The 13109-nt window shown below is 41.1% G+C and overlaps 1 protein-coding gene across 5 annotated transcripts in view; it reads left to right on the top strand.

The window, feature by feature from the left end:
- The window catches only part of AMBRA1 (autophagy and beclin 1 regulator 1), a 140566-nt gene that overhangs the window by 8766 nt on the left and 118691 nt on the right, over positions 1-13109 (top strand). For 2 of the 5 annotated variants that reach the window (XM_028726917.2, XM_028726910.2), the window contains 7 exons: positions 1105-1188; positions 3153-3399; positions 3876-3934; positions 5260-5443; positions 6125-6297; positions 8906-8972; positions 10354-11837. In XM_028726917.2, coding sequence (XP_028582750.1) covers positions 3265-3399; positions 3876-3934; positions 5260-5443; positions 6125-6297; positions 8906-8972; positions 10354-11837 — 2102 coding nt within the window. In that variant the 5' untranslated portion in view covers positions 1105-1188; positions 3153-3264. The remainder of the gene's footprint in view (positions 1-1104; positions 1189-3152; positions 3400-3875; positions 3935-5259; positions 5444-6124; positions 6298-8905; positions 8973-10353; positions 11838-13109) is intronic. The other 3 variants (XM_028726928.2, XM_028726940.2, XM_028726904.2) reach the window with 3 other exon arrangements.

The following is a 13109-nucleotide window of genomic DNA, read 5'->3' on the forward strand; positions in this document are numbered from 1 at the left end:
TATGGCAAGGATTTTTAGGTACAGTAAATGCTGTCAGGGAGTGTGGAGGTTAGCAATTTCTCAGTGCAATACTGCCTTGCCAAGTCATCCTTGTTCTGGTGTCCGTCCCCCCCCCCCCCCATAGCCATTTATATAGCTGATGAATGCTGTATTGTGACCAGTGTCTTGGATTTAACCATGTGTAAATTGCCACTTTTGACCTGATACTAATATGGATACTACAATATGCTCTGAGATACGGATGTCTGAGACGTGTGCAACACAATTCTAAACACATTTACTGAGAGGTAAGCCTCATTACCCTCAATGACTCATACTTCCTATTAAATATGGTTAGAATTGCAGCCATGCAACCCATGCCAGTGTTTTTGGTTGATTGTTCAGATTTCATGTTGGTCTTGCTCTTTCTGTGTTGAACAAGTTCATGGATTACACGAAACAAATGAAGTAGAACGACATAGGATTTAAGTTTTGAAATAGGGATAGCCAATGTGGTGCTCTCCAGATGTTCTGGGCTCCAGTTCCCATTGGCCTCAGCCAGCATGGCCAATGGTCAAGATTGATGAAAGTATAGTTCAAAAACAAATGGAGGGCATCACATTCACTACCCATGTCTATTAGTGAAAGAGGCTTGGATTAGTCAATAATTACAGCAAAAGATATTAAGATTACTGATTGCTGAATGTTTCCTGCAGAGCAGGGGTAGCCAACATGGTTCTCTCCAGATGTTGTGAACTGCAACTCCCCATTGTTTCTCACCTTTGGGCATGCTAGCTGGGACTAATGGCAGTCGTAGTCCACAACATATGGAGGGCACCATCTTGGTTACCACAGCTGTAGATGATACTTTGTGTGTTTGGTATCCCTAAACCTTTTGTTGCTGTTTCTGATTCATTGTATGCTTTGTGATACTCTTTGTTTACAGCAACATTGATTTCCCCTTTCCTACCTTTGTTCACTAAATAAATGTGGGCTGATTGGCTAAGTTGCACATGAAGAGCATTGGAAACATGCATGATATGAATTGGAGTCTTATGCTCTCGAGCCAAGGCTCTTCCATGTGCTTCTGTTAACTTATCCTTAATTTGTATTACCTGTTCCCAGGTGTGTGGAAGCCTTGATTTGCACCATCAAAAGCCTGGAGGAAAAGGAAAGTGTTTACTTGGTGCCAAAAGTATGTCAATAAAGGTATCAAATGGACCTTACTTAGAGATCAAGGCAGGGCTCATTATGTGGTTGGATGGATTATTTTGGGTTCCAGGCAAGACATTCATGAGCTGAGGCACTTTGGATTTTTTTCAAGTTCTTCCAGGTATTAAGTACTGGGGTGCTCCATGACATCCCATGCTTCTTCCTCAGAGGAGGTCTCTGGTGTTTTTGTTGGCAACTGGCACCTGCATTCATTTATTCTGCTCTTGATTAAACAGGCTTTCACACAATTGCTAGAACTATTCTGTATGTACCTGGAGTTGAAAGCAGTAGAAACACTTTTCCAAACTCTGATAAACATTAGCAGGTAGATATCTAGCATTCTTTCAGAATATTAATGAGTGAAACCAATGTATAATAGTGATGGGATATCCCTTGGAATGTCCAGGGCACACTCTCATGCCAGATCAGATTCCCAAAGGGGTTGATGTATGTGTATTTGCTTTTGAAGTGGAAAGAAAAAGTGTGAGTGACTCCAACTTCTTCCTATTATGGAACAAGTGTGAAGGGGGAGTTTTCTCTGTTCCCAATTTGCACAAGGAATAGAAACAGGACATGAGGAAGTGCAGTTGTAAATGGTTGAGGGTAGAATGAACACATTAATCTTCTGCATAATGGTATTTGTATTTTCTTTGTGAAAAGGTTTACTTAGATTAAATCTTAAAGATGACTGGCTTTACCCATGTGACCATACAGTTGCATAATTCTTTTAAAAATTAAAAACATCAGTGTTTGAAACAAATTAAACCTAGGTGTTCCGCCCATTCCGAGCACCATCACCCCCGGGGCCAGTCATAAAGGAAGAAAGAAAAACCACTCTCAGATTGCACTCAGAATGGATTATGAAAGTTAATCAAATGTATGCACATTAACTTTATGTAAACTTGATTTATTACACTGGTGAGCAAAGCAATTCCTCAAGAAAATTCCCTTGAGAACTCTCTCTGTTAACTTTCCTTAGTAAGGAAAGTTTCTTTTCTTGCAATTGATTAAAAATATCCGTCTTGGTAAGCAGCTGTTGTCTTGGGTCAGCAGTCTGGAAGTTGTTCTCAATAAAGTAAAATTTGTAATGAGAACTCCCCAGTTTCATATTATGCTTGTTAGTTTGTAGTATTTGATGAGACCAGCTTTCGTAAATCCAGTTGATAGTGTGCTTGACCTGGAAATATATTCAGATCCAACTTGGTGGTGTATTTGCTATGTGATTTGGGTTAGGTCACTTTATTCGGCCTGTGACATAACTCATATGGTGAGTTTTATGATGACAGGACGTGATTTAGCAGCATTACAGTGGTACCTTGAGTTACATACAGTTCAGGTTACAGACGCTTCAGGTTACAGACTCCGCTAACCCAGAAATAGTACCTCGGGTTAAAAACTTTGCTTCAGGAGGAGAACCGAAATTGTGTTCCGACGGCGCGGTGGCAGCAGGAGGCCCCATTAGCTAAAGTGGTGCTTCAGGTTAAGAACAGTTTCAGGTTAAGAACGGACCTCCGAAACGAATTAAGTACTTAACCAGAGGTACCACTGTAAATGTAATCTGTTTATGTTCTATCTTTCTCAAAGATATTTTTTTTAAAGCTGAAACTGTCTTGACTGGGAAATACTTTTATTCTAAATACTACAAAATACATTTGAAAATGAAATTGCCACAAATCAATTCTTATGAAGAATTATTTTTAAAAAGTTTGACAAGAGTATCCATGTAGTGTTAGATTTGGCATGAAAATGCTGGACCTGGGCCCATCATTCTGCAACCTGAGGAAGATCTGTCGTGAATGTGCTGCGATTACAGTGGTCTCTCTTGAGAATCTGATGATGATAATAGTAATGCTATGTTGGTGGGGATGGAATGTTAACAATTACAGAGAGAGATACCAATTTGTATTGACCTCTTGGAAACTTCTGACTTGGGTTCCTTGAAATATATCTTCACTATCTAGATTTCCATGAGGACAGCCTTGCAAGGAGTGGATGGCACTTGTGTAGATTTTTGGCACTTGTGATCTGGTGTCTCTCGGTGACTCATTCCCCTGCACTGAGACAGTAAAAGCCATGAAGGTTGTACCAGAGAAGAATGCTGTTCGAATCCTTTGGGGCCGAGAACGGGGCACGCAAGCTTTGGGAGCACAGCGTCTTCTGCAGGAGTTGGTAGAAGACAAAACCCGTTGGATGAAATGGGAGGGCAAGGTAAAGCTCCTTATGACACACTTACAAGTCAACTGAACTTAGGAAGCTGCCTTGCACAAAATCAGAACATTGGTTCAAGTAGCTCAGCATTATCTACACTGACAATACTTAAGGGTTCCCTTTGTGGGTCTTACCCAGTCCTACCTGCACATACAGTGATCTAGGATAGTTTGGCATACAAAGCAAGTTCTTAACCATGGAGCTTCAGGCTGTGTATGACACTTCTGCCTGTGGGTAATTTGAGTTATATATACTTCTTAGGTTTCTGAATTTGAATTAAATATTTTTATCTGGTATGTGCCAGATTCAGAATAAATGGATAGAACCTTTTAAAATTTTTATAACCCTTTGATACTCCTGGAACAATTGTGCAAAAGTATCATTTCTTCTATCAAACTTCACACGAGGGAGGGGTACTGGTATACTTCACTGATACTTTGAGCTCAGAAAATGTTTTGTGCTCTTTTGACTTTCAGAAGGTTGAGTTGCCAGACAGTCCACGCTCCACCTTTCTACTGGCATTCAGTCCAGACAGGTACACATCTATGTATATATTTTCTGTTCTCTTTTTATTTATTTTTTATTTATTTATTTTCTGTTCCCTTTTATCTGTTAGAAAGATTTGTGAAGAGAAATGTTCCTCAGCATACCTGTGAGAGCTTCCAAAGAGTCTTCCAGCTTCGCTATACCAAGTGCTGCTCACTCTTTTGATTATTTGAAACTACTTGTGTACATGGAATACTCTTTTCAAACTATGATAATGACAGAATGTAGACTTGCAAGGAACTTGGTAGCAGGAGATGTTCATATAAACTGGTGAAATGCTTGTTGTGTTGGTTGGTTCAGGGACCCTACAGGGAAGGTGCTAAGTCCTTGAGAGCCCTGTGGAGGTTTTGTCCCTAATGTGGTAGTATCAATTTTCCTTTAGTGAATACAGCTTTTGCTCCTCCACCTTCTCAAATGTCATTGTAGTCCACTTCCTTTTTGTTTCATAGAACAGTATGCAAGGCAGAGCCAATGAAAACTTATTCCATCCCTGTTTGCATAGCCACCTCATATTTTGTTTTAATTGGTCACCCTAGAGCAGGGGTAACCAACATGGTGTCCTTGAGGTTGTTCCTATTATCCCAGACTATCAGCTATTCTGGTTGAGACTACTGATAGTTTGGAGTCCATGAGCATTTGGAGAGCATTACATTGATTACCCTTTTTCTAGAGTGTGACAGATGAGAACCAGGAATTGGCTTTCATATACAAGAGAGCTTAGGGCCTGGCCACTGTCCAAATGTACCACAAGCAAGATTGTTGCAGTGCATATCAGAAAGAAGTGATGTTTGAAAATTGGGAGTGACTCACCCTGTAGGGATGGTATGGTATAGATATTAAGGTGGAAAGCACAATTTGGAGAACCTATCATTTTTTGAGCATTTGACCAGTTAAAAAATATAGTTGAGTTTACTACTCTACTATTCTTGAGTAATGGTTAAGTCTTTTTGGAGTATTTACTATATTAGAATGACAAAAATGTACTTTAATTATTAACAGGTAACTATTCTCTTACTTGTTAATCTTGGAAATATAATTATTAACTTTTAACAATCTTACGTAAGCTTTCTAAAACTCAAGTATGTGTGCTGTGAGGCTGGTTAGATTGAAGTATCATTGACTTATTTTTAGAAAGTTGGTCTTGGAGCTGTGATGTCTTGGTGGTTTGGGTGTTGGGCTTGACAGGCAATGAGGCATATCTGTACAGGTTCATATTTTTCTCGCCTCTGTTTCTGCATCCAAAATTGCTTGCTAAACAACCTTCTCTTCCCATCCTCCCTCCCCTTCTTTTATGTTGCTTTTTAATTTCCCCAGGACCCTTATGGCTTCTACTCATGTGAATCACAATATTTACATCACTGAGGTGAAAACGGGCAAATGTGTTCACTCTCTAGTTGGGCATCGACGCACACCATGGTGTGTAACCTTTCATCCTACCATTCCAGGGCTTATTGCTTCAGGGTGCCTTGATGGAGAGGTTAGAATCTGGGATTTGCACGTAAGTTCCTTTTAATGCTCTTTACCTCACTCTATGCCAGGCTAATCCATGCATTGCCACACTGGTGTGGGACCTTCTTCACTGTAGCATTTTCTCATATTATTCTGGTAATAGGGATAAACCCAAATACATGGTTCCATCCCTCCAAATATCACCTGTTTACCTTACTGTTATGGATTTGTTTTATTTTCTGATCATGAAATGCCAGCTCTGCCAGTTGAGAGCCTTATTGGCAGGCTGTAGCAGAAATCTTGTGCTAGTTAATGATAAAGCCTTTGGATGACCTATAATTATTTCTGCAAACATTTCAGTGAAAGATTACTGTAGGTTTCAAGAATTAAAAAATGCTTTCTCTAAGTAGTACTGTAGTGTGTCATGACCTTTATCCATACTAATGTTGAAGGGCTGAAATGTTTCTACATAATCAAATTCTTTTAATTACTCTGGAACATTCAGTGAGTCTCAGACAGCCTATACAAACAGTATATAATGATTTTCCTGTAATTAGTGAGACAACGCTCTTTAAAATTTGGCTATGCAGTTGGGGTGTGTGTGATATAAAACGGAAGCACATGCGATGATGCTTGTGATATAAATCTAGGTCACCATATAGTGTATATGGGATCCTGTTTGGAATTACTGTGTTTCAATACCATTGACCATAGATTGGTTTGCTCCCAGGGTGGAAGTGAGAGCTGGTTTACAGATAGCAACAATGCCATAGCATCTTTGGCTTTCCATCCAACGGCCCAGCTCCTGCTAATTGCAACAGCCAATGAGATCCACTTCTGGGACTGGAGTCGCCGGGAGCCTTTTGCAGTTGTGAAAACAGCCAGTGAAATGGAGAGAGTCCGGTGAGTAATCCTTCTGCATGAGTGTATCTAGTTGAAGACGGAGATAAGAGGGAGCAATCTGTAGGAGAAATCCTCAAGATAATTGCTTGGGACATAGTTTTAGCCAGAAATGGAAAAAAACAAAACCCTGTGACACTGGAGACAGCTTGGAAAACTCTTAATTGCACCCCAGGGTTCACTAGTAAACCAGAAGATGAAAGTACGGACTTGAAGGCACACAGTGTGGTTTAACTGCTCAAGTCAAGTAGGCCTGGCCCTATAGACTGCAATCATATTTATTTATCTGCTTACTGTGTTTCTAATTCTAAGAAGTAGCATTAAAATAATAAGCTCAAAACAGATAATTATGGCCATAGAAATACCACCTTAAAAAATAAGGATAAAAGATAAGATTTTAAAGGCCTTTGAGAATAAAAACATCTTCACCAATTTTGAAAAGCATTCCACAAGCAAGGGGCCACTATCCTGGCTTCCTACCTTTCTTTAGCTTGTGGGGGCACACAATGATAAGAGGTCATTGTTGGGCACATGTGGGAAAAGAGGATCCTTTGGATACTGTGGTCCCAAGCTTATGAAGGGCTTTAAAAGTCAGAACCTGGAATTGAATTGGAACTGGATTTGGACTGGGAGTCAGTGAAGATGATTAAGTCCTTGTGTAATACAATCATAGTTAGTACTCTTTCAGCCATATTCTGTACTGATGGCAGTTTCCAGCAAGCCTTCAAAGGCAGCACCACATATAATGTATTACAATAATCTGTAAGGAAAATTGTATAAGCTAACTCTGATGTTACAGGACAAGTATTAGAGTATTCTGCTGTTGTGATTTGATACGGTTTTAATTGATGGTTTTGTGTTTTTAGCTGCCATGTGCTCTTGTTATAGGAAGGAGTATACACATGATGGACAAAAGCAAATATTTTCCCAGACAAATAGTGGGACAAACTTGGCACTATTTATAAAACCTGCCATAGAATATCCCTGGTAGTTGCTATTACCAATGCATTTATTATGGAGCAGCAAGAGACTAGTTATCCAGAGTTTTACTTGAGCAGAGAAATGTGTCATTTTTTACAGTCTCACCTGTTACAGTTTTTCATTGTGTAGGTACATTTTTCATACAACTGTAGCATTTCATTAGTACTGTTACCAGGCAATTGGGCAGTAATATGGGATTCATTGAATGTTTTACTTAGAATCATGTAGGACAGAGATTGCTAGAATTATTGTTAGAATGTATACCAGAGCATGAATACCTGTTTAAAATCCAGACATGGGAAGGCATTTTCCAGTTGTTACTACTATTTCAGGATCTCTTGGTAGTCAGAGCTAGCTTAGCACAACTTTTATATCTCAGGCAGACAGTGTCAGATTGCATCACGTGACTTGGTCATGCAGCCTATAAAGTTAACAGAAAATAACTGAAGATGGATAGAAGCAGCTCTGTGCTATTAGAGAGAGGGGGCTTATGAGGGAGTGCAAAATGATGCAGACAGGTGAACATGTGGTTGCTCTTTTGGAGGCTGCTACTGTGGGTTGTCTTAACAAAGGACAAGTTCTAGGCATTCTAAGTAAGGTCAATGTTAGATTTCCCCACTAGTTTCTTGTTAACTATAAAGCATAGTGGTGCTTAGCCTTTGTTGAGCAGGAAGAAAAATAGATTAATGACTCATTAGAGGAAGAGAAGCTAATTGTCCTATCTGTTTTGAAGTTTTGGTAGTGAGAAATGGCAGTTAGGAATAAAAGGTAGCCATGAAGTAAGTAAGTAATTTGTTTGTTTGTTTACTTAAATTTGTATACCAACCTTTATCCATAGACCTCAGGGCGTTCCTGGAAAGCTTATGGAAGGTTAATAGTTTGCTAATATACTCAACACTATATACAGGAAACATGAGATTATAATGACAATATATTGGGCTAAAGTACTGTATCTACCATGTGTAAGACTTAAATAATTAAGCTAAAGCACCATAAAGCAAGTTTATATCTTGGGAAGTAAAATTTTCTTTTCTTCAAATTTTGTAATATGTATAACACTTCATTTTGGAGGTCCTTCTTTTTTGGACTTGGAAGAGTTTACTCTTGAATTGGAATTCATGAACAAAAATTGAACAAAGTAGTGTGCTGAGATCTTGCTGTTTGGGCCTTTGGATACGGTGCTCAGATTCCTGTTTTCTTAGCCGTCTCTTCAGATTTCTTGCTCAGATATGGAGATATAAAACCAGTCAGTTGCTTTCTTTTCTTTCTAAAAACAATATACCGTGGAGTCTGAAACGTGGCAGGCTCACATGCTTCTGTGGCCATTCAGCTTCCTCAATCTACCAATTTAGTCTTCTTCCTTAGCAGTTCCTGTTATTTGAATGTTCATTTTGCTAAATTGTGTACAGTGTTTCCTCATTCACATGCATGGCAGTGTTTGGCCATTGTGGGAATTGGGTACACTTCAGGGATGGATGAACATCTCCCACTCCCTGTTATTTGTGAATCTGAAACTTGGCGTTTCTTTACATTGTGGCACACTACAGAAATGCAAGAAGTCCTTCTCGATAGTACTGTTTGATGGGAACAGCTTGTTCTGTTAAAATTAAACCTTTCTTCTTTGTTTCAGACTAGTTCGGTTCGATCCTCTTGGGCATTATTTACTCACAGCAATTGTTAACCCTTCCAATCAACAGGTAACTTTTTTATTCAGTTATTAGACGTATAACTGGTGTTTCCTGGTGTAGAGTTCTGTGTCTTTTTAAATAGACAGTGGATATTTGCTGTTTTTAAACTGACTGAATATGAATGGTCTAGGTGTATTTGATGTAGAATGCTTAAATCTAAATAAGTGTGAATCTGGTAGCACCTGGATAACCACGTGGTAATTTGGTCTCGGCTTCCTAAGAAAAGAAAAAAGGCTGGGATATAGTACTACAGAATAAATGTTTATTCATACCCAAAGTTCTGAAATTTTCAAGAATACTTGGCCTTGCTGTGCTGCTGATTGCTTTGCTGTTGTAGCTATCCATACTGGTCAGCCCAAAGCCTCCTTCGTCTGTGATGAGGTTTATGAGCTGCATTAGCGCTTCACTCCTGTGAACTGTGTAAGACTGATATGGTGCCCTCTCCCTTGACAATCTTCTGCTTTCTCCCTCAGGTCTTAAAATGGTACCTATTGCTTGTTCAGAGAGAATCTGGAGGGGGTACCTTATTGTACTGATGGCTGACTGGGTCATATTGCCCAAGGTCATGACCTATACATATAACTTGTGACATCATACTCCTTGAGGCGATCAATTTAACTCTTTCAGCTACTCCCCCCCCCCCCAGGCAGATCTCAGGCAGCCTCTTGGCTTCTGTTTAGTTCAGTTTGCAATAAAAGCAGGATTAAAAAATAATAATCATATAGACGGTATTAGAGTGTGGTGTCTCCCAGGCTCATGAACTGGAAGCCTGGCTCTTGTAGCTGCCAACAGCACCCCCACCAATTTTGGTGGCAGCTTAAAAAAAATAAAAAATAGGCATAGCTCTGAGGTGGGCAGATCCATTCCCTGAATAGGGATATAAATCATTTTCTCCCTCGTCATCAGCTTGATCATTGGAGCAGAGACAGGGTATCCTCAGTTGATCTGCACAGAGCAATTGAGGAGGGAGAGATCTGTGTGTGTGTGTGTTTGTTTGTGTGTGTTTGTGTGTGTGTGTGTGTGTGTGTGTGTGCTTATACACATGTATACACATGTGCATATACGCTACAGGTATATGGTTCCAGGAGGGTTGACTGAGGGTGAATGTGACCCTCAGGCCAAAAAAGGCTAGCTGCTCTTTGTATAAAATGAAGTTGTGGTCCACCTTTGGCAGAATTGCCATTGTTGGAGTTAACTGTAACAACATGAGTTACCTTTGTGTTTCTTTCCTGGATCTGAGAAGTTAAAAATAACAGTAATAGAGAGTCTCTCAGTAACTTTGTCCTGCCCAAGGGCAGAGTCTCTGCTTTGCTTGTGGCAAAGTGCATCCTGTTTTTGCATCATCTTATTTTGATGCAAGGTAATTGATCACTTGCACTTTCTTCTGCAGAACGATGAAGAGGTGGAAATACCTGTGGATAGTACCGAAATGCCACACTATCGTCAGCGTTCCATCCTCCAATCTCAGCCTGTGAGACGCACACCACTCCTTCATAACTTCCTGCATATGCTGTCCTCACGTTCTTCTGGTATCCAGGTGGGAGAGCAAAACGCCATGCAAGACTCGGCTACTCCCTCCCCTCCTCCTCCTCTCCCTCCTCCTCCACCACCACCACCTCCACCTCCACCACCACCACCTCCAGCTAGTGAAGCCTCTAGAGCATCTGCCTATAATGGCCTCAGTGAGCCTGTCAATTTCCCCTCAGTAAAATGTTGCCAACATCTGGGGGTGCTGTGCCTTTGCAGGCGATGTTCTAGTGCAAGACTTCCTTCTCTTTTTCCGTCCCAGGACAACACCCCTTCCACATCCTCTGGGTCCACTGGCACTTCCTTTTCTTCTGTGCAAATGGAGCCTTACCAGCCCCAGGAGCAGGCAACTACAGCACAGCAGGAGCAGGGACTCCTTAACCGACCATCTGCTTTCAGCACTGTACAAAGCAGTACTGCGGGCAACACCCTGCGCAACCTTAGCCTCGGCCCCACTCGTAGATCCCTTAGTGGGCCTTTGTCTGGCCACTCGTCCAGATTTCACCAGTCTACAAGAGAGATGGCCTCTGGGTTGGAGGGTTCTGAGTGGACTCGAACAGTGTTGAATATGGGCCCTCGCTCTGAGTTGGAAGGTATGCCTCCTCCTAGAACCAGTGCCTCTTCAGTGAGCTTGTTGTCGGTACTGAGACAGCAGGAAGGAAGCTCCCAGTCCTCTGTATATACTTCAGCTACAGAAGGGAGGGGTTTTCCAGCTCCTAGTGCTGAAGCTGAAAGCACTAGCAATGCTGGTCCAAGCAATCCAACCAGCATTCGCAATGAGTTTCAGTGTGACTTGAGGCGGTTCTTCTTGGAATATGATAGGCTTCAGGAGCTAGATCAGGGGATAGGTGGTGAACCCAGTCAGTCACATCAAGCCCAGGAGATGCTTAATAACAACATCGAGCCTGATAGACCTGGTCCTTCTCATCAACAGACCCCACATAGCAGTGAAAACAATTCCAATTTGTCACGGGGGCACCTGAACCGCTGTCGAGCCTGTCACAACCTGCTGACTTTTAACAATGACACACTTCGCTGGGAAAGAAGTACACCTAGATATGCACCAGGGCAGGTCCAAAGCACATTTGAAGGTGTGCCATCCAGCAGTAGCCAGCTACCACCTTCCGAGAGAATGGAAAGTAGAACTTCTCCCTCTAGCAGACTGCCACTGGGAAGATCTTCTAATCCGCCAGAGGAAAGGACCGTGGGAGTGGTCTTTAACCAGGAGACGGGGCACTGGGAAAGAGTTTACAGCCAATCTGCTTCAAATAGACCTGGGAATGTATCACAGGACGCCTTAAACCAGGAAATGCCTGAGGAAAGTTCAGAGGAGGATTCGCTTAGGAGGTAAGATTGCTAGACCGTTCTAATTCCTCCTCAGTCTTTCTGAAGCTGTACCATTGAAGTGTGAACTACTGAAGATCTGGAGGTACTCATTTCTGATGCTGTCTTGAATCTGGCTGGTAGCAATATTGGATTCAGGGATCAGTTGCTGGCTGCAGCGGGGCTCCTATCTAAAGCATAGAGTAAGCCTGTACACATTCAGAGGAGAGAACTATAATTTCTAGCTGAAGGTAACTATTCTCCCTAAGTCTCATTCTTACGTCGTTGAGGCATTGCTTGGAGTAGCTAACTGTAGCACTTGTTAACAATGGCAGCAAATGCAGTCCACTAGGCTTTTCATATATTCCCAGTTGTTAAGAATAGAGAAAACTCGATTTTCTTAAAGATGGGATGAGCAGCTCCTTACTTTTCAGAAATAATTCTGAATCTGAGATGGTTCAACTACTTATCATTACATCTGCATGTGACAATTATTTCTCCCATAGTAAGAAATAATGCCAATTCTTACGTCACCCTGTTCTTGAATTGTATGTCTGCCAATGACTTGTAGGTGGTTGAGATAGTATCTGAAACATTTCTTCCTGGTATTGGATCATGCCTGATCACCACAAAAGAAAACAAACAGGAATATTTTGAGGGAATTATATCCCTTTCCTTTATTGCTTCAGGAAATCTGCTCCTGAATTGATTTGAGAATAACTTTTCTCTTTGCTGCTTGATGAATATTGGCGATGACAGAATAACTCATATTTTAAAATCCCTGCCTCTATTACCCCACTTCCCTGCGTTTTTCTGGCTGCTTGTAAGATTACATTTTCTTTTCCTAAGTTTACCTAACACTCATCTTGTCAGGTGCCCGTTGTTCATGAATGACTAATCTTACCTTGAATGCCTTTGAAATTGGCAGCTGTCCTCTTCATACCTATACAAGCCCTCACCCACCAAATGGCATGCAGGTATTGCATCAGTTCAAACCATTTTGCAACAACCAAGGGGCTTTCACCTTAGGCTGAAGTAGTGATGTTCTTTGAACGCAAGGAACAGTGATTACCACATGTAGGAGGCCCTTCAGCATTTGCTGTGTTTTTAACAGGCCTGGAAAGTGATCTGTAGACCCTCTTACCTAGAGGTCTAAACTAGAAAGAATGGGATTGCATTTAATTAAAGTACTGATGATGTATAGTCTCAGAGAAGTATCCGTTTGTTATGCTGCCCCATTGTCTAATCAAAAGAGGCGGTCAGTGCTTTCTTTCTTTTTCCAAACTTTTATTAGGC

Source organism: Podarcis muralis, chromosome 1, assembly GCF_964188315.1.
Source record: "Podarcis muralis chromosome 1, rPodMur119.hap1.1, whole genome shotgun sequence".
NCBI lineage: Eukaryota > Metazoa > Chordata > Lepidosauria > Squamata > Lacertidae > Podarcis > Podarcis muralis.